Here is a 20,793-nt window from a genome sequence, read left to right as displayed (position 1 = left end):
GAGTTGGTTATTTCCAATGGAAACTGCTTAATGTACAGCTATACGTGCAATTTTCGTTCCTGCTTTGTTTTTCTTCAACAATGAGAATTTGTTTTGATCCCTAAGTTCCTACTGCTGCTTCCGAAGATGTGAATTGAAGAGGATTCGTTTTTTCCCTTTCCTTTAGTTCGATGTGATTGTTTCTTCACATCAGGAGGAGAATTAAAGGTTCAAATTTTTTCCCTTTCCTTTAGTTCGATGTGATTGTTTCTTCACATCAGGAGGAGAATTAAAGGTTCGAGCCAAAACTTGGAGCATGTTTCCGAGGAATACAAAATGTCACACTTGATATCCTCCATTTAGAGTCAACCTACCCTCCATTTCGTAGCTAGTTAAGTTGCAGCGTGTCTCGTGACTTGTTATTGCTACTTCAACAGACAGCAACTACAACACAACCGAGGAAAACAAGATGTCACACTTGATATCCTCCAATTTGATTCAACTTATCAAAAGTTGGATCAGATTCACAGCAACCACAGCATGTTGAACTGAATGAATTACACGTCCATTAAGTTTACGAATTGATTCAAAGTTCAATAATTAAGAACCAAGACAAAATAACACAACACAACTACCTAGCATGTTAAGCTCGAAATGCCATCAGAGAAACTACATTAGCTCGCCATCATCAAGAATATAGTCTTGGAGAGCTGACAATCAACACACAAACACACAACACACCTAGCTAGCCTGTGTGAACATATCCTCGTTTTAATCCTCTGAAACCCATGCCCACGAGTTGTGAATGCTGGCACAAGCAAACAAATATCGACTGAGCAAAAACATCCATTCTCCTTCACCAAGATATATACCAGGCATTTCAACAGTACAAACAAAACCCACAACCATCATCATCCCAAATTGTCTTCTACGAGCTACTAACAAGAAACAGAGCATAAGTAAGATCCTCAAGATCAAAGTGTCGCTCCAGATGCACAAAAAAGACACCACTTGGCCGGAGAATTCCTTCTTTCGCAGGTCGCGGAAATGCTAGTTGGTCACATGGTCACGACACTCAGTAAGAGGGCCCATTCATCTTGGCTATGATGGGGCCCACCTTCAGGTTGGCTTGGTGCTTGTCGAAGTTGGCAGGTTTGCGCATCACTGCACACAGTTTCAAGCACACAAGGTCAGATCAATATTTAAATTATAGTAGGAATAGAAGAATGTAGAATAAAGCAGCCAGTTCTACAGGAAACCGCCCTAAAGCAGCAAAAACAAACAAGAAAAAATGGCTAAACTTTTTCAAGGCATGATAATTCTTTCATGTATACAAAGGAAATATTTAAACCATACAGTTACTTTACTACCCTGAATTAGGAAAATCATCTCTGCTAGTAATCTAGCATGAGGATGTCATCAAATTACTTTACTAGCCAGATTGCAAAATTAAATGTACATCACCTGTATAGTATGTTCATGTGTTCATAACATTCAATTAAGCTAATCCACACCTTCCATGACTCACCTCAAATTTGCACTCACATACCCCTTATGACCACTCTACTCTACATCCAGACTTCCAACTTTTCAAAGAGATAACACTTACTCCTAGGCAGACATTTACATACATTAAGCACTTCTTCTCCAACATGAAGACTTGACCAAGAAGGCTAACTATAGCAAGGAATAGTAGGATAAAGAAAACAGGGGATCTTATTGAGCGGAAACATGTACCAATCTGAAGAGCGGCCATAATCTCTGGGTCACTGAATGCTGCTATCAGGTCAGGGTCCTGTTGAACAACAAAAGATAACAGTTAGTTTTATAAAGTATGTTTTCTCCAATCTCCACTACCAAGAGTGGGTTACAAGTGACACATACAACAGAGAAAGATAGGCAGTGGACACTAACTGAATTTCATCATTTGGACAAAATTGTAAAGTACCATTTCTACTCTTCCCGCAAAAAAAAGTACCATTTCTACTCTTGAAACATGAGTCATACTAAGCTCTCCTACAGAACGTTGTCCTGGTAACAATGAAACCATCCATGAAAAAAATATGCACACACATTGCAAGCACATTCCAAGCACTGCAAGCCGACTCAGAACGGAACAAGTTATTACCCATAAAATGTTCCTGCAGAACCAAGGTAATATTGAGGTTGTTCTTTTTTTCTTTTGAACAGCGGAGTCCCCCGAAAGGGCCAGAACCTTTTCATTCCAGTAACAGAGAGAGTACAAAACTATTACAAAGGACCCCATAAAATGCAGAAATTACATATGGATCCCTGGCATTTGTAGAAAAGACCCTACTAAAAACATTAGAAAAGCAATCAGGTCCTTTCTCTTCCCCTCTGCGGAGCTGGGAGCTCAGCTCGCTGCAGCCATGGCTGGAGACGGGGACAGAACCACTTGTCTCCAGTCTGACTAAGCCCTCAGCGCCTGAACTCCAAAAGGGCCTCCCATTGGAGGTTGAAATTTCGCCGGAGATCATGTCCGGCTTGATATGGCTCTTTGTAGCCAAAGATTTCAGCTTCCAGAACTTGGTCGCTGAGAAGAAGCTCCAAGATGATATGGCTCCATAACTCCAAATCCCTCTAGTCACAACAGCTGCAGTGGCCTCTTCGATCTGTATCACCACCACGGCGCCCAAGAAATCGAAGCAAAACAGGGACAGCAGTTGGACTAGAAGAGAAGAGGCACGGCAGCACCACTTCAAAGAAAATAACCTGCCATAGATCCCAAGAACCTGCCACGGATCTGAGGAGACAGGCGGAGAGGATGGTGGTGCCAACGAACCAGGGCAGACGCGTCCAGGCTCTGCATCTCATCCTTCCACCTTGGAAGCATGCGTAAGATGCAGCAGCTGGACTCAAAGGCCTTATTGTCGACGGCTGCGCTCGCCACCAGCGCAAGACGATGAAGAAGGACGGCCTCAGGACGCGCCAGATCTGGACAGCATGATCTGGAGTTCTACTCCTAGATGCCACGAAGGACCAACTACTAACCCTAGACCTAGTATGTACAGCACGACGAGCAGGGCATCGCCTCAGCCACTCCCCGGCGGCATGGCCGCCGACGAGGGCCTTGGCCCAGCCCGGAGAAGGGAAAAACCTACCCAACTACTGTAGCGAGGAGAGAGGTGTGGAGGGGGGAAATGAGAGCAGATCCAACCTTGATCGGGAGTCTACTCGGCAATAGTCATCGTCCAAGCACAAGATAATATTGAGGTTGTTCTCCATATAGTCATCGTCCAAGCAAAAGATAAGTACCAAAATATACCCAATCAGCAAATCTATTTTTAACTAATAGGAAAATCAGATGCTCATTTTAAAATAGCCAAACGCCAAAAGAAAAAAAAAGGCTATGTTATGCAACACAAATGCCAAGTACCCCTTGTGCTATAAGAGATTAGAATGTTAAATGACTTCAAGATGCCAAACTCACTTCATTCATGTTCTTGCACAAATAAACATGGATAGGTAAATCTACATAAGCTATATTGACTGGCATATCAGAATAGCATTCACGGAAACTAGACAACCTATAAACCACAATTCACACCGATCAAGATAATGAAGCTGCACTAAATGATGAATATCGAAGCAAGAGAGCCACAACTGTGTACTGATTGTTGTATCGCCAGTGAAAGTTGAGCAAGCTATATCCATAAACTATTTGAACAAGGATGTTGTATTCATTTTTGTTTACTCCATATGTAACTATGTAAGTATATCCCAGGGGTTAAATGCAAGCACCACTTACTTGGATACCTGTAAAACAATCCAGTCAACAAAATTATGAAAACATGCCAGACGGCGGACGCCGGGATGCAGCCCTACTGAACCAGTGTATTAAAATAATTAGATTTTTCCTGCAAGATAGTATCCATGTATTTGCAAGAGCTAGTAGCCAAGTTACATTTGCACGAATGCAGGGAACATGGAGTTGGTTCAATTCATGCCATATGCTACAGCATCTTAAGACTATTGCAGCTTCATCCCACAACCTTAGTACTAACACTCCGTCTTATTATATTGTATTATCTTCTTCTCTCATTATGCTAGTGCATAACTACATGCTGATGGATGGATGCCATATGCTAACTAACCAAAAAATTAACGAAGTTAATTGACTGCATCTCTGTTTAACAAACAAGGTGACATCAAATCTAACTACTAGCTTGTGAGACACATATAGTGCATTACCATATAATTACGAGGACATGAACACAAGAAATGAAAGGTGCAAAATAGGAGCTCAAAGGGGTACCCGAAATTAAGAAAGAGGGGGAGAGCCAGAATAATCTTGGACTGCATCTGCAAATTAAAACCCAGGCCAAACAAAATATTGGCACCACGCTTCTCATAAACATGCTCCAAGGCTTCACCTCCCGCCGCCATTCTAAATAAGATAGCAGGAACATTTGTTAGAACATCTTCAGAGACAAGTCAGTTAATATAAAATTATAGAATGACAGACACAACAAAAAGAACAAGTTGAAAGAACATACAATAACAAAAGATCTGATTGACCTGGTAACATCATCTGCCCAAAGTTGGACTACACATCATCTGCACGAACAGATCATAAGTAATATCCTCAAGGCCAAAGTAACGCCTCTAGATGCGAAAAAAAGACTGACACTTGATCACAGATTTTTTTCTGTTGCAGGTCACGGAAGTGCTGGTTGGTCACAAGCTCATGACACTTGGTGGGAAGCCCCATATCTTGGCTATGGTCTGGCCCACCTTCAGGCTAGCTTGGTGCTTGCTGAAGTTGGCAGGGTCGTTATTAGCTGCACACAGTATCAAGCACACGGTCAATTTTTAAACTACAATAGGAGTAGAATAATGTAGAATACAGCTGCCGGTTCTACAGGAAACACCCTTAAAGCAGGAAAAACATACTCATGGACATGGCTGGCGGCAGGAGCGATTGGTCGGAGTTGTGGCAAGCGGCAGAAGACGTGGGGCGTTGTCAACCACAGCAGCTCCGGCTAGACTGCCAGCATCAGCAGCCTGAGCAAGCAACAACAATATTGTAGTCTGTGCCTCCCTGTCCCCATCCCTGAGCCGGGGCGAGCCCCTCTCCCGCCGGCAGTGGTCACCTGCAAACTTGCCCGTGTAGCGGCGCTTTCAAGGAATGTCAGCCGAAGATGGGGAACTAGGAGCAGGACCAGCCCGAGCTGGATGGAGCACTGCGGACTAGCCAGGATGCTCGCATACCTCTTGGCGTGTTTGTCCGGGTGGTAGAGAGGCTTGAGCAGGAGGACTGTGGTTGCCACCCACCTGGCGAACTGCACAACGCCTCCCTTCAATCTTTCTCCCACAGGTGCTCAGATCTGAATAAACAATTCATGCTATCATCACACAAGCTGCTAGTGAAATGGCAAATGCACTCTAATGAAGGAAGCTCACGCACTATGGAGCCTTCAGAGGCCTTCTGGCATTTATCCATCGTCGTTGTAGGCACTGTCTGAGAAAGGCTCACCCCATCCTCAAGTGTTGCTCCTTCCCAGCCAACTTGGTTCATCATGGCGTTACCAAATACCTCCTTCCTAGCCATTGCAAAAACACCACCATATATCAGCCTGCAGAGAATCACATGTCAGTATGTTGTTTGAGAAGAACTACTAATACTTTGCCCGTGACATCCCCACGTGTAAAAACAAATAGATGAAAGGATTCCAGATATATCAACAGAAAGAATACCAATGGAAAGATCCACCAATTTGATTAAGTCAATGAACAGAGGAAAACATTGCATTCCACGAGTTAAATCACAAGATTTCAGGACACGTTCACATGCAAATGAGATGGACCAATTTTCTCGGAGAAAATGGATGAGTATTGACCATGTCAAAGAAAGTGTACAAGTGAACAGTGTAGGTAAATGCAGCAGCCACATGTAGTCAGGCAGCTACTTAGATCTGTGTACATAGATAGCGAGAAGTCCCAGGTGAAGAAAAAGTAAAAATGGAGACCAAATAGTAGCACCCAGATCTAGGACCTCAATTATGTCTGCTGAATCCATTCAGGACCTAAATATTGCAATAGGGCATTGCATAACCACTTTGGTCAAAGTCCAAAAAGACACATGTAAGTGTAAAATAGGCAGCAAAAGACAAAATATCAACGAGCGCTTCAGCTGGAAGCCTCGAAACATCAACGACCAAAGCAAAAGGGTAGAGTACTACTAGCTCCTTGCATGCATCTGATTTTCGTTGTACAAAACACCGCTGGACTGGCTGCTATACAACATGCACACAATTAATACATGAAAGATTTTCTTTATTTGCAGAACTAACACAACTCACCACTACTTCATACCAGGTAAACCTCGAAAATCTAGCATAAATAGGGAAATATATAGTCTATATACAAAAATAAACCCTATTTACATAGGGAAATGCTACAGGCTAGATTAAAGATAATTAGCCCTATGTACTCCATACAGGAAGCAAAATGCAACTAAACGGAAGGTTGGCATTAACTACAGTAAACGCAACTATTAGAGCATAGAATAGTTTCGAATATATCTCCAAAACAGAAAAGTGTAACACAGGCCGGGACTCGAACCCCTTGTAGTAAAGCAGAAACATTTCCTGCATAACAACAATTCACGAGTATTTAACCATGATTACTGAAACCTATAAGCTAGTAGATCGATTCATCTGATCTGATATTAAAGGGAATGAAAATCAACGCTAATTTCTAAGTAATCATGTACACCAGACTATAAAACAAATTATCAATCAGATGAACACACACATGTGGGAATCACTTGCTCTGGCGAGATCTCAAAAGGCCACTGCAACTAGTGGTCAATTGAACTGTACCATTTCATTTATAGGCAGCATATCAATTCCCAGAACAGAAGAAGACCCTAATGGAACAATAATAAAGTGGGTCAAGAAGAGAACCTACACAAGACTAGATAGAACTCACTTGTCCATGTACGAAGAACTGAACAGCAGTACTATAAACAGGAAGAAAAGAAAAACGCATAATCAAGAACTAACTAAGTGTGAATATAGCTAGTAGCAAGAGCATTCTCATATATCTCTTTGTCCAAATTAATTTACTAGCGCAAAGTTCTTGGACTGGCTAGCGGTGCTCCTTTCCTCTGCGAGCACGCGAGTGTTGGTCAATGGATGCCCTGGGCCACCAATCTGGCATCGCCGGGGGCTGCGGCAAGGCGACCCTCTGTCGCCGCAACTGTTTGTCCTGGCCGTTGACACCCTTGGGCGGCTGATCATGCGAGCTGTCGACGCCAGAATTCTGCAAGCGCTACACCCGACTAAGACGATCCCGGTGATTTCCCTCTATGCCGACGATGTGGTGATGTTTTGTCATCCAACTAGGGAGGATAGCGGCGCCGTGAAGGCGATCCTGCACCTGTTTGGCCGAGCCTCCGGGCTCCTGGTAAACCATGGTAAGAGCTCCGCCACTATGCTCAACTGTGAGCCTGAAGACAGCGCGGTGACCACGGCAACTCTGGGATGCCAGCTTGCGGAGCTGCCACTGACCTATCTTGGCATTCCGCTCACGCTCCGCCGCCCTACCCGCGCACAGATGCAACCACTGGTCAACAAAACCGCGGCCAAGCTTCCCACCTGGAAGTCTAGGCTCATGGACCGCTCTGGGAGGCTCGTCCTGGTCAAGTCTGTACTGGCAGCGATCCCCCTGCACCAGATCCTAGTGCTGCAGCCGCCAAATTGCGTCCTAAAGCTCCTCGAGAAGATTCAGAGAGGCTTCCTTTGGGACGGCCGCGCCGAGGCCAACGGCGGGCATTGCCACGTCAACTGGCGCGCGGTGTGCAGGCCGCTATCCCTTGGAGGCCTTGGGGTTCCAGACTTGGAGAGGGCCTGGGCTAGCGCTGCGGATGCGGTGGCTTTGGTACAGCAGAACGGATCAGGACAGAGCATGGACAGGGCTAGAGCTGCAATTTTCGCGCCAGGAACAGAGCCTGTTCTTTGCCTCGACGCATATGATCGCTGGCGATGGACGCCTTGGCAGATTCTGGGAAGACAGATGGATTGACGGTCGCTCTGTCAGCCAAATTGTGTCAGACAAATTGCCCCTGAGCTCTACGCTTGTATCCCTAAAAGACGTCGGAAGGCAACCTCCATCAGAGATGGGCTGATCGACCACAGATGGGCGCGCGACATCCACGGCGTGCTTGGTCTCCAGGAGCTGGGCCAGTACCTTATGCTCTGGACACAGGTGGAGGCGACTGTCCTCACAGACCAACCTGATCAGCTCGTCTGGCGATGGAGCGCAAACGGTGTCTACACGGCGAAGTCCTGCTACCGGAGCACTTTCCAGGGTTCCAGGGCCTGCCCAGCCTGGAAGCTGCTGTGGAAAACATGGGCGCCTCCGCGCGTCAAATTCTTCCACTAGCTGGCTAACAAGGACCGGTGCTGGACAGCGGAGCGACTACGTCGGCGAGGGCCGCAGCACCATCCTCGGTGCCTGTTATGCGACCAAGAGCCCGAGTCCATGCATCACCTCACCTTGGCTTGCCCCTTCTCTAGGCAGGTTTGGTACGACACTCTGTCCTGGCTACGGCTCCCTTGTCGACCACCTGACAACGAGCCTACCCTCCACGATTGGTGGACCACTGCGAGACAGCACACGCCGAAGCCTATGCGAAAAGGCCTTGCAACCGCCACGTTGCTCGTGCCCTGGTTGATTTGGAAGCACCGAAACTCCTGTGTCTTCGATGGTGAGCAACCGTCCATCCAGAGCGTGAATGACAAGATCAAGACGGAGGCGGCGCTTTGGGCCAGAGCTGGAGCCCTTGGCCTTCGCGCCGTCTTACCTGTAGACTGGGATGTACACTAGTTTTTTGTTAATAGCTGGGTGTTCTTCACCCTCCATGGAGGGTGACCTTGTAACAAACTATTCTCCTTCTTTGCAATGAAAAGAAACGCAATGTCATTGCGTTTTCTCGAAAAAAAAATTAATTTACTACGAAACTGAAAACTTGGAAAAATATAGCTCACTACTAAAGAAACAATAGATGCTATAACTCAATGACATGCTGCAACAATGACATGCATGTATCCAAGTATATATACAGGAGGAGAAAAGGATGTTATTTTGTTCATGCTATGGATGTATATTTCTCAAAAGATAAAGTTGTCAACGGTCATCTGCTGGATATGATAACGTGCAGAGGAACGCAGATAAGCACTTGTCTCCAGACCTGACAGCACATTATAGTGTTCTGGGAAATCTATTTTGGTATATTGTCCCTTTCCACATGTTACTACTATTCCGACCTCCAATTTCTCTCATTGGAGGGGTTGATCTTATGCCTTCATGTTTCAATTCAACCTACCCAAAACAAATGCAAGGTAGTACAAGACCAGAATGACATACTACATGAGCATGTTTATTACCTTAATCTAACCTAACACAAAAGAATAACAATGTAAGGTAGCACAAAATAAGACTGATACACAGTCTAGAAAAGCTAGCTAGATAGTAGATATAAAGTTCTCAAAATTTGAATTAAGCTACATAGTTTGTGCCAGCTTGGAATAATTGAACTAAAAAAGGAAGAGTTGAGTAGCCTACAAAATCTCAAAACTGAAATTTCTGCTGCATCTACAGAAGCACATGAGTATGACAAACATCACTGATGGTCTTATACTAGTCCAATTAAATCATCAAGTATCAGGTGGATGTAATGAGAATAAGATCTTATGTAGAAGAATTATCGTTACTAAAAATCCAAGTTAGCAGCCATTGGATTTTACATCATTGTTAAAACAAAAGAAAGAGGGACAGTGGAAGTTACTACAAAAAAGCATCAAAACCCATGTGTGAGCAGCTTCGTTAATACACATAACATAGCACATAAGTGATTTAGTGTTCAAGAATCCCAGAAAATAATAGAAATCAAGTTCATGATCAATTATACATATTTGGAGTTGTGCAATTGCTAAAATATGAGCAAGCATTAGGTTCTTTAGCCATCATGGTAATTCATCATTTGGAACTACTCAAAAATTAACAAGACATGATTTTTACAAGGACTAGGTTCATGGAAGGGTATAAACACTAGATTTAGAATTCTACCATAAATAGTGGACATGGAGGAGGTTGCGGTTCCAGATAAGGAAACTATAATTACATATTCAGTTTTTCAAAACAAGTATCCACACTCTAAAATGTTGTACCCCGTGACATATCCAAAATGCAAAGTATAAGCTATCCTGCCAGGCTGATAGCCCAACATAGCAGCTCATGTATAGAATCGCCACCATTTAATTAAAACTGCTTTCACACAAACACGTAGATAAATGTTGAAAGTGTACAACTCAAAAAAAACCGGTTATACTATACAGCAACTCAACAAACCAGGTTAGGCATGAATGAAGGCATACTCTGAATATGCAAATCATAATCAGGGGCAGAAGTATAACACTTCAAAGTGACTACACTGGCTGCAACATATGAACTCAACGTCAGCCAATAAAAAATATTATACATAAGAAAGTAAATTGCAACAATGACAGCTACCACTTATTCAAGGTAATTTGATGAAGATACTAGTATACTCAGCATTCCTCTTCCTGAAGGTATCTAGTCTTTGTTAGTGGGATAAATAAAAAGGTGCTTTCCGTTATTCAGATTACCATCTAGTCCTACATTGGTGAAAAAGCCTACACTTTTTAATGTATCACCGGAATTAAATCTATCATGTGCCCAAGAATCTTTCCTACTTAGATATATCACTTATAAAATATTCAGTTCATGGATGTCCGTTTACCTCATCTCCTCTCAACGTGACAAGTGGGCTCGAGAAAATGTCCAAGTCAAGGAACCAAAGCAATACATAGCTCCCAACGACCAAGGCCCCAATCGCCCTCCTCCGCCCCCCACCCCCAAGCAGCCTCCTCCTACCGTCTGCACTCCCCAATGGCCGCTGGTGGCGGTTCAAACTTCAAACTGAAGCTTATCCCCATGCTGGTGCAATGCCCCATTCCTCTCACTCCCTTCTGTCATGCATGGTATGTCCACTGCCGTATGTCCACCGGAATCTTGTGGAGGCCACACGCGCTGCCGGCGAATCGCTCACTTGGACCGTGGAGGTTGCGCCTGCCGCTGGTGCAGTTTCTTGTCAGAACCGCGAAGGAACGCTCACTGCCAAAGCACTCGCTCTCTGTCAGCAGGACAACCTCGAGGCCATACCCTCTGCCTTCTTGCTCACCCTCCATCAGACGGATAGCTTGGAGGCCACACCCCTGCCGGCCCCGCCCGCTCTCTGGCACCAGACCGCATTGAGGTCGCAGCCTGCCCACATCCTCACGAGTGCATCCCCACAGCGTTGATGAACAAGTGAGGTCCATCACGCTCTGCCCACGACTCTTTTTTCCGGCCAAGCACCATCATCGCTCCATGTCGCCTAATGACCGTAAGAAATCAGTAATTTGAATCTTCTGCGCAATGACAACTATGAGTAACTTTTAGGAGCGATCAGGTCTTACTGTTAATCAACAGTTCAACAATGGAGCATGAATATTATATTCCAGTACATAGCTGAGTTTATCATGGATCTATATATTTGCATTCTTTTGTTTGAGGATCTGGGATAACTAAAACTACAGACGCGGAAGCAATCAAGGCCGAGTGCAGCAATGGCAGCCAACCGAACTAATTGTTCTGTTCTCACCTTCTTGGCAGACGAGGAGACTAGGATTGTGAGCATGGGCATTGAAGATGATGTCGCAGCACAGTGTATCTTGGCGCTTATCGTGGTTGAGGTCGACAAAGTGATTATGATTTTTCGAGTTGCAACGTTACTTGAAAATCTTTTACTATACAGGAACATGCTTGTTGGAGGTAGATAATGTTTGCCTTTCCAAGACTTTCTTAGATTGGGAGACTTGAGTGCCATTAAGAGAAAAAAGCAATAGTACATTCTATACTCCTTAAGCAAGCTAGGGTATATTACTTATCTCCTTTTTTTCTTATGAAAAGCAATTTTCCTTTGTGCTAGCCGTTATAAAAATATTCAAACATGGGTTGTAGTACTTTCTGTTATTATAATTTAGAAATGTACGAAAATCATCTCAACAAATAAAATACAGGAATCTTGATAAAGTCTTAGAGCATGTTACAGATTTTTAATCCACAAGAAGCACACGAATTGTAAATTAACTAATATTTTTTGTTGCAACGCACAGGCACTTAACTAGTCAAATGCATAAATTTCAGATGTGATGAACTAGAAGAAATGAATGAGAAATGTCAGTAAAAGAGAAACAAATGAACGAGAAATCATATATCTGGTCAGATCATCAGGCTCATGGATCAGATTCAGTTGCATGCTCAACAAGACATGAGCAACATATTTTCTTACTATAGCATCAAAAGAGGGGGAGATAAATCAGGCTGACCAAATCTGAGAACTCAAAACATTGAATGGACAGGGGGAGATAAATCAAGAACAGTGCAAAACCAACAAGGCATCAAGTGGCTGGATTTATACCAACAATGCAACTAAACCAACTAACAGTCATTGTTCTCTCATAGAGAACGAAAAAACATAACCGATTGATTGACATGGGAAGTCAAGCAAATCTATTCCATCAAACACTTAACATGTACTGTGTCTACATAGCAGCAGCAACAGCATCACAGGGCAAAGAAAAAAAAAGATTGCTTCTCTCAGACAAATGCCTCGTTTTATCCCAATGGTTTACTGGAAGGGGCTGCATGGGTCATCTAATCAGTGCTTCATCATCACAGTGAACCACAAACACCATGAGCACCAAAACACAATAGTTTGACGAGGAAACATCTGGAATAGGAAAGCAGTGCTAGTCTATTCTGGGCCATGACATGTACCTGCAACTACAACAGTCTACATCTGGAATAGGAAACATGGCGATCGATTCGATCTTGAACACGACAGTGTATATTGAAACAATGACATGAACGACAAGATTGCTTGCCACTCTTCATTACTTCATAATCCAGCAACACACTTGGAAGCAAAAGATGCACGGCAATGTGTGCTGAACCAAATAGACAATGGGGGCAGTGATAACCTGATAGGCAAGGGCCTCGGAGAAGAGAAATCAGCAGGAGCCGCGCTGCACTTGATGGATACAACGTAGTCCATTGGCAGCCACCGGAGCGCCTAATCGGTTCATTTCTGGATGTCGTGGATGACATTTGTCATGGCGCATGCTCTTCCGGTAACCCCGCTTCACGCCCTTCAGCTCCTCCTCCTCCGATAAGATTTCAACCTGAAAACACATACAAGTTTTCAAATCTGCCTAATCATAACAACAAACAAATGGGCAAAACAATTCCATTTCTTATACATTGCGCCTACCCGATGCACTTATGGATGTCGTGGGTGATGTCTGTTACCGCACCTGCTCTTCCCAGTAACCCAGCTTCACACCCTTCAGCTCCTCCTCCTCCGATACGATTTTAACCTGAAAATGTATACAAGTTTTCAAATATGCCTAATCATAAGAACAAATAAATGGAAAAAAAAGAAGCAGATCCATTTCCTTTACACCCACTGCCTATGCATAAGCATAAGCAGCACAAAATCATATAAGAGTATGTTTATGATTAAAACATATTCGGATTAGGAAATAGAACGGTAGTCAATGTATAGGAAGGTATTTGAAATAAAGAAAGAGCAGCTCCATGCATCTACATGAATCAGGGACAGCATTAAAGCAGAAGCGTGTACATGAATCAGCAAGCTATTATGGTCATAATGAATCATCAGCACCATATGATAGGTGGTGTACATATGCATAACTAAACATTTAAACTTTAGGAGCTACCAAATAATAATCGTTCCACTATCAACATAAGCAAGGACTCCAGGTACTGAACCTATCTATTAACACATCAGACAGACATTTGGTTGATAAAACAGAAGCATGGAAATGGAAATTTTCCTATACTGCATCATGACATGTTTCTGCCACAGTAGAAGCATCTAAACATATTGCTAGAAAGATTCAATCCTGTGCATGTGTGCCGTACCTACACGTCATCTTGGTTGATGTAGACGAGGCAGACCTTGCCACCCCTAGCTCCAAGGCTGAAGCGGTTCTCGCTGGCCTTGCAGAGGCCCCTGGAGTGCTGGCCAGCAGCAGAGCAGATGGTCAAAGCGACCGGCAACAGTAGCTCCGCACTTCCCTGCATCGGCCGCAAGCTTCTGCACCCCTCCAGCCGGAAGCGTGGCGCCATCTTGCTCCTCCCCGGCCGAAAGAAGGAGTGAAGGACCACCATGGATCTCCGCGCCTCCCCTGCCCTTATCTTGTTTGCCCCGTCCTCGCTCGCTCGCCATGGCTCGGCCCGTCGGCCGGCCACCACATGGACGAACGCGGGCAGGGCTGCCTCTGTCATGGGTACTGGTCTGGGGAGATTTCGAGGCGGAGGGGGAGGACGGCCACCGGTCCGAGAAGCACAGGGTGGCCTCCTTGTCGCAGCAGCGGCGGCGCACCTGGAGGAGCCAGGACGGCAGGGTCTTGCCGGACAGGACCGTCGACGGCCGGAAGCAGCAGGAGGCGGGCTACACCGACCAGCCTGCCGGGCGAGGTACGAGGTGGGCCTCGAGAAGCGGCGCGATGCTGGGCGAGGTCGTCCTCGACGCCGGCCCGCAGGCCCGGCGCTAGGGTTCCACCGGCCACCAGGTCGACCCGTGGAGGTCCACGACTCGATCTCCGTTGCTGGGCCGGCTACCACCACGAGCGCGAGCATGGCTGGCGGCGCATACTCGTCCGTGGGGTGGTTGTCTAGGTGGTAGGGGTGGTGGGTCGGGAGAGGGAGGTTGCGCTGCGAGGCGGAGGGGAGACTAGGAGGCGGCGCGATTGGAGCCCCGCGAAGACGTCGTGCCGGAGCTCAAAGCGATGGGAGAAGCTGCCGCCGCCGGCGTGTCGGTATCTGCCGGGAGGGAGAGGGACGGCGGCGCAGCGATGGGAAGGAGGAGAAATGTGATGTGGGTGGGTGGGTAGCTCACGGGACGGATTGGATTGTTTGGGACTTTGGGTCGGGTGTGGTGAGCTCACGAGACTTTGCGCGTCCCAAAATTGGCCCCAAACCCAAAACTTCAACTTCAATCTTCGTGGTTAATGCCTCTTCTTGCCTCTTGATATTCTTCAATGTGCTTTGCCAAACACATCTAACGCATTACATCCAACTGAAAAATCTAAGATCAAAATAAAACTACCCAACACGCCCACTTAGATTTGATCTACTATTTCTTCATGGTGACACAGATAGATTCTACCTTTGAAAGTGTGCAAATAGGATTATAGCTCAAATCACTCCGAGGGTATTCAATATTTCATTCGGCGCATTGGGCTCAATATTTCATAATGGTTTTAGTTACATCCGATTTTTTAGATTCCTCAAAATCAAGAAAGAAAATAGAGTTTTTTCGGGTTTTAGATTTTGATGCAATTTAAAATAAATAAAAACTTACGGCTGGTGCATCAATATGGTGGTGCGCTAGCGGTAACCTTCCTATAAGTTGGAAACCAACCAGCTACCTTCCTATAAGTTGGAAACCAACCAGTGGCCTTTGTTCCTTTCTCACTGTATCCCCTCCTCCTCCTTTTTCCCCCATCCCTCCTCTTCTTTCTTCTTCCCCTCTTGGTCTCCCACGTCCTCCTCCTCATCATGTTGAACCTCCTCCTCCTCGTGAACTGACGGGACCGAGCCTCCTCCTCCTTCGGGCTCCTCTTGCACCGATGGCCTCGACCACCTACTCATCCACCTGCATCGCACCGACGATATCGGCATCCTCCTATCGCACCCCCTACACCGGCGCGGCGATGACAACCTGGCCCAGGAGGGCGGCCCATGGACACGATTCCCGAGCTAGATCTAGATAGGCTTTTGTTTTAATTCTGAAAAAAAGAATACCGTCAGCGCACCACTATTGTGGGCGATGATATATCGTGTTACCGCCGGCGCACCGGAGTGGTGCACCAGCGATAAGACGTTATCACCGGCGTGTTGCCACCGGCGAGTGCTGGTGCGCCGGCGGTAACCTATTTTGGTCCGGTGGCAGTAGTCTTCTTCCAAGTAGTGCGTTATCAGTTCTCATTGTTTCGATGAGAAGGAATTTTGGATCCAGAACAGTTCCTAGTTGTTAAGCTAAAAAATGCTCACTATGTACTTTCACATAGGTACGAGAGATAGACGGATCGAGTACCATTCATGGGGGTATGTGCGCAGGAAATCTAACTTGTAGTTTTTTTTCCCCGGAAGGATGAGGTTTATGTTGCCTTTTTGAAACGATTGGTTCAACTGTCATTTGTGTGTTTTTATGGCCTTAAAGTCCAAGGGAAATAAAAAATTCAATTGTTGAATTCTCCTTGTTCTAATAAGAAGGAATTTTGGAGCCGGGCCAGCAGTTGGTGCTTCTTATAATAAGATTTTAAAGAAAAAAATGCTCACTGAACAAACATGCAGAAGCTTGCTTGCTTGTAATATGGTTTCGTTGTTTTCACCACAGATGTAGTGGTGGACTTCATTTGTTGTTTAATTGAAGTTGTGAAGGAGTATCATATTAGTAAACCTGAAGCAGAGCTGCGTTTCATGCAATTGTATATATTAACTGAAGTTGCCAAGGATTATATTATCTTCCCCGCGCGTGATGTAAATAATGTACTACTAAGGTTGCAAAATTTATGCCGAAAACGAGGGGCCATTTGAAATCCAACCAAAACAGAGTATACGTGAGGAGTTTAAAGTGTAGTACTAGATGAAAAAAAGTGTGAAGGCGAAAGAGCAAGTCAACAAGAGGAAACTCGGTTAGATGCAGATGAAGGAAGGCGCGAGGCGAGCGTTTTGCTTTGACTCCAGCATGGACCGCACCTAGTAGCAAAAACCGAGGCAGCTATGCTGTGCGTGCGAATCCGGGTTTGGTTTGATTTAAATAAAAGACGGGGATTAACGTGTCGGTGTCACGCGCGCAGGAAGGAGTGAAGAAGCGATCGCTGCGCCCGCGCGCGTGAAGAGTACACCCATCGAAATCCCCGCGCGCGTGAAGAGTCTTCAACTCCGCCAACAGCTCATCTCCGCGCGGGTTCCGTCGCGACTACGCGCGGTGCGTTACTGACTGACGGCACGTACGCTATTTCCGTCAACACCTCATCTCCAGCTGGCAACACGGAAGTGGGCCTTCGCCAGGACCTGCGGCTGACAGCGGCCGTCTCTTGTAGCGGACCATAACCTCCCCCCTTGGGCCCCGGCATGACGAGCGTCACCAGGTGCTCTAGCTCCTGCTTCAAGTCAACCGTGCCTGACTCTCCCCATCTCGCAAAGTACTACTCCTGCGTGAAAGTATTGGATATTTGCATGTCCCAGCTGTCAAAATTAATTAGGCGAATGAGAATGTGATTTAGCATGGTCTACCTCGACTTCGCGAACCATGAGGCCGGCATATGTCCTGAGCTTGGCAGGCTTCACGGCGTCGCCGAAGAACTGGAACTGCTCGCGCCGAGTGGCGAAATCGACGTCGAAGGCGACGCCGGGGCCGAAGGTCGGGATGGTGAACTGGGAGACCTCGTCCTGGCTGATCTCCGAGTCGAGCCCTTGGTAGAAATGGCTCGACACGTCTGGTCCAACAAGGAAGGTCACCTTGCGATGCAGCAATCTCACCATGAACACGCTCCCCATCTCTGCGTGGGCATCGCGGATCACTTGCAGAGGGCCCTTGGCGAGGAGCGCCGGGAGAACCCCTAGGAGGGGAGCCCCTGTGGCCACGGGCGGTGGAGGAAGAGATCGTCGTCTGGTTATTTGGTAGGCCGTTGTTCGTTGTCGTGCTATCTTTGTCGACACAATTGTGATGAAGACAGTGACAAAGACCAGCCAAATGACGGTTGCTAATTCCATGTTTGCAATCTGGCCAGACAAGATGCGGTGGGTGGTAGTGCTGTAAAACATGGTGTAAGGCGGGTGAGTACAGTATTCGCTTCATCGATCACTTATTCCAACTGCTGCAGTCCATATATACAAAATGGATATTTGTATTTCTGGCAAGAAAACGTCTTGATGATCATGAAACGTGTTTTCACATTATTTTTTCTAGTTTTAGCGTATTTACACATTTTATTAGCTTCCACAGAAGCAAACTTTCTAAAAATACCTGAATCTTTTCCGAGAAAAAACACAACTAACCCTACGAGCCATCCAATTTCGAGGGCATCATGTTGCTAACATCACCGACAGACAACAAAAAGTTTATATCAGCTGTTTTTTGTGCTTCCATAAAGAAGATGTATCTTGCCAACAAATGCAATAATAGCCCACAAGGATTAATTGTTTCCTGGTCAAAGAAACAGACTTGAAACGCCTTGTATACAAGTACTATTCATGTTATATTCGTCATAAAGTTGTTCTTTTTTGTTCTGAAGTCGATGGGAATTATTTCTTGTCCAAACATTTTTATACAAGTACTATTCTTGGATTCAATATATTCACGTCGTGCTAGATATCTTATCTGAAATGAATGGAAACTATATGATTTTAGTTGTCACACTATTTATAAACACAGTGGTTTAGATACGACGATACTCTAGCCAAAAAATTATTTACACAAAACTTGCATCAATCAGACATATATGTAGTAGCTCTTTTCAACCGAAGCATGATACAAGCATGTATGCATAGATAGGATATACAGCAAGGGTTTCACTTGGGCTTACAGCGCTAACAGCTACTTCTGGTCTTCAGCGGGATTATATGGCAAAGTGAAGGGCAAAGCATCCAGGATGTATGCTCAACCTTAGAGGAACTCTTTGCCGGGCCGCCTCTGAGCTACCTGGTGAGATGATGCACCATGAAATGAAGAAACTAGGAAGCGGACCATCGCCGGCGGGTGCAGCCGCAGCGTCTCCTTGACGCTGCGGTGGAGGGTCTCCTTGATTTAGTATGTTTTACCTCGACTTCGCGAACCATGAGGCCGGCGTAGGTCCTGAGCTTGGCAGGCTTCATGGCGTCGCCGAAGAACCGGAACTGCTCGCGCCGAGTGGCGAAATCGACGTCGAAGGCGACGCCCGGGCCGAAGGTCGGGATGGTGAACTGGGAGACCTCGTCCTGGCTGATCTCTGAGTCGAGCCCTTGGTAGAAATGGCTCGACATGTCTGGTCCAACAAGGAAGGTCACCTTGCGATGCAGCAATCTCACCATGAACACGCTGCCCATCTCTGCGTGGGCATCGCGGATCACTTGCAGAGGGCCCTTGGCGAGAAGCGCCGGGAGAACCCCTAGGAGGGGAGCCCCTGTGGCCACGGGCGGTGGAGGAAGAGACCGTCGTCTGGTTGTTTGGTAGGCCGTTGTTCGTTGTCGTGCTATCTTTGTCGACACAATCGTGATGAAGACGACTAGCCAAATAATGACACTTGCTAATTCCATGTTTGCAATCCGGCCAGACAGGGAAGCGGTAGGTGGTAGTGGAGTGCTGTAACAACATGGTAAGGTGGGTGAGTACTGAGCAGACTGTTCGTTTCATCAATCACTTCTTCAAACTGCTGCAGTCCATATACAAATGGATATTTGTATTTCTGACAAGAAAACGTCTTGATGATCATGAAGCGTGTTTTCACATTATTTTTTCTAGTTTTAGCGTATTTACAAATTTTATTAGCTTCCACAGAAGCAAACTTTCTACAAATACCTGAATCTTTTCCGAGAAAAAACACAACTAACCCTACGAGCCATCCAATTTCGAGGGCATCATGTTGCTAACATCACCGACAGGCAACAAAAAGTTTATATCAGCTGTTTTTTGTGCTTCCATAAAGAAGATGTATCTTGCCAACAAATGCAATAATAGCCCACAAGGATTAATTGTTCTCGGTTAAGGATATATATACTCGCAAGAGAAATTATTTTTGCTAGATGTGGAACATTTTCGACTGCTCCCCACATACGAAAATACTACGCCTGGGTACCAGCGCATGCAAAAAAACAGTAATTAAAAAAAGGTCAAAATTGATGAATCTATTTTATAATCAATGTTTTTTTAGGTGAATATGATCATGTATTGTATCCGTATAAGAAGATTCACTATGGAATGGCTTTTATTGTTTCCTGGTCAAAGAAACCGACTTGAAACGCCTTGTATACAAGTACTATTCATGTTATATTCGTCATAAAGTTGTTCTTTTTTGTTCTGAAGTCGATGGGAATTATTTCTTGTCCAAACATTTTTATACAAGTACTATTCTTGGATTCAATATATTCACGTCGTGCTAGATATCTTATCTGAAATGAATGGAAACTATATGATTTTAGTTGTCACACTATTTATAAACACAGTGGTTTAGATACGACGATACTCTAGCCAAAAAATTATTTACACAAAACTTGCATCAATCAGACATATATGTAGTAGCTCTTTTCAACCGAAGCATGATACAAGCATGTATGCATAGATAGGATATACAGCAAGGGTTTCACTTGGGCTTACAGCGCTAACAGCTACTTCTGGTCTTCAGCGGGGATTATATGGCAAAGTGAAGGGCAAATGCATCCAGGATGTATGCTCAACCTTAGACGAACTCTTTGCCGGGCCGCCTCTGAGCTACCTGGTGAGATGATGCACGATGAAATGAAGAAACTAGGAAGCGGACCGGTATTTATAGAGGAAGGTGGACCCAGTAATTTAATTGTGCCCTTGTCAATGTGTATACTGGCAATCTGAGACACGAGAAACCACACATACCTAAAATAGAAAGAAAAAAGATAGCCTTGAGAGTCGCCAGAGAATCCTCGGCTCGTTCCCGGTTCCTCTCCGATGGCGCT

At 45.3% G+C, this 20,793-nt stretch overlaps 1 protein-coding gene and 1 non-coding gene across 13 annotated transcripts; both read right to left on the bottom strand.

The window, feature by feature from the left end:
• Positions 1 to 812: 812 nt before the first annotated feature.
• LOC127333023 (uncharacterized) lies at positions 813 to 15,032 on the bottom strand. Of its 12 annotated transcripts, none has more exons than XR_011751681.1 (12): positions 14,017 to 15,031; positions 13,343 to 13,448; positions 13,053 to 13,253; positions 5,408 to 5,576; positions 5,212 to 5,327; positions 4,894 to 5,118; positions 4,629 to 4,781; positions 4,497 to 4,557; positions 4,256 to 4,387; positions 3,158 to 3,824; positions 1,717 to 1,774; positions 813 to 1,143 (listed from the first exon to the last, which is right to left on the bottom strand). XR_011751681.1 is itself a non-coding variant. In XM_071826066.1 (12 exons), the coding sequence occupies exons 8-12, from the start codon at positions 4,529 to 4,531 to the stop codon at positions 1,055 to 1,057; spliced, it is 360 nt and encodes a 119-aa protein (XP_071682167.1). In that variant the 5' UTR covers positions 4,532 to 4,557; positions 4,629 to 4,781; positions 4,894 to 5,118; positions 5,212 to 5,327; positions 5,408 to 5,576; positions 13,053 to 13,253; positions 13,343 to 13,448; positions 14,017 to 15,031; the 3' UTR covers positions 813 to 1,054. The 12 variants fall into 12 exon arrangements, 8 of the variants coding, with proteins under 8 accessions (XP_071682167.1, XP_071682169.1, XP_071682168.1 ...); XR_011751683.1 differs by having other exon boundaries at positions 3,158 to 3,756; XR_011751682.1 differs by having other exon boundaries at positions 3,749 to 3,824; positions 14,017 to 15,029.
• On the bottom strand, positions 12,665 to 12,753 carry LOC127337366 (small nucleolar RNA SNOR75). The gene has a single exon (XR_007873774.1). It is a non-coding gene; the product is annotated as a small nucleolar RNA SNOR75 (small nucleolar RNA).
• Positions 15,033 to 20,793: the final 5,761 nt, after the last annotated feature.

Source organism: Lolium perenne, chromosome 2 (genome assembly GCF_019359855.2).
Source record: "Lolium perenne isolate Kyuss_39 chromosome 2, Kyuss_2.0, whole genome shotgun sequence".
NCBI classification, from domain to species: Eukaryota; Viridiplantae; Streptophyta; class Magnoliopsida; order Poales; family Poaceae; genus Lolium; species Lolium perenne.
This window is presented reverse-complemented; position numbering and strand designations above follow the sequence as displayed.

Coding starts and splice junctions, on each gene's coding strand:
- LOC127333023 (XM_071826061.1), bottom strand. CDS start 13,126: ATGGACTACGTTGTATCCATCAAGTGCAGCGCGGCTCCTGCTGATTTC. Junction 5,328..5,403: donor CTCTGAAGGCTCCATAGTGC/GTGAGCTTCCTT, acceptor TTGTTTATTCAG/ATCTGAGCACCTGTGGGAGA. Junction 5,119..5,211: donor CCGGACAAACACGCCAAGAG/GTATGCGAGCAT, acceptor ATTCCTTGAAAG/CGCCGCTACACGGGCAAGTT.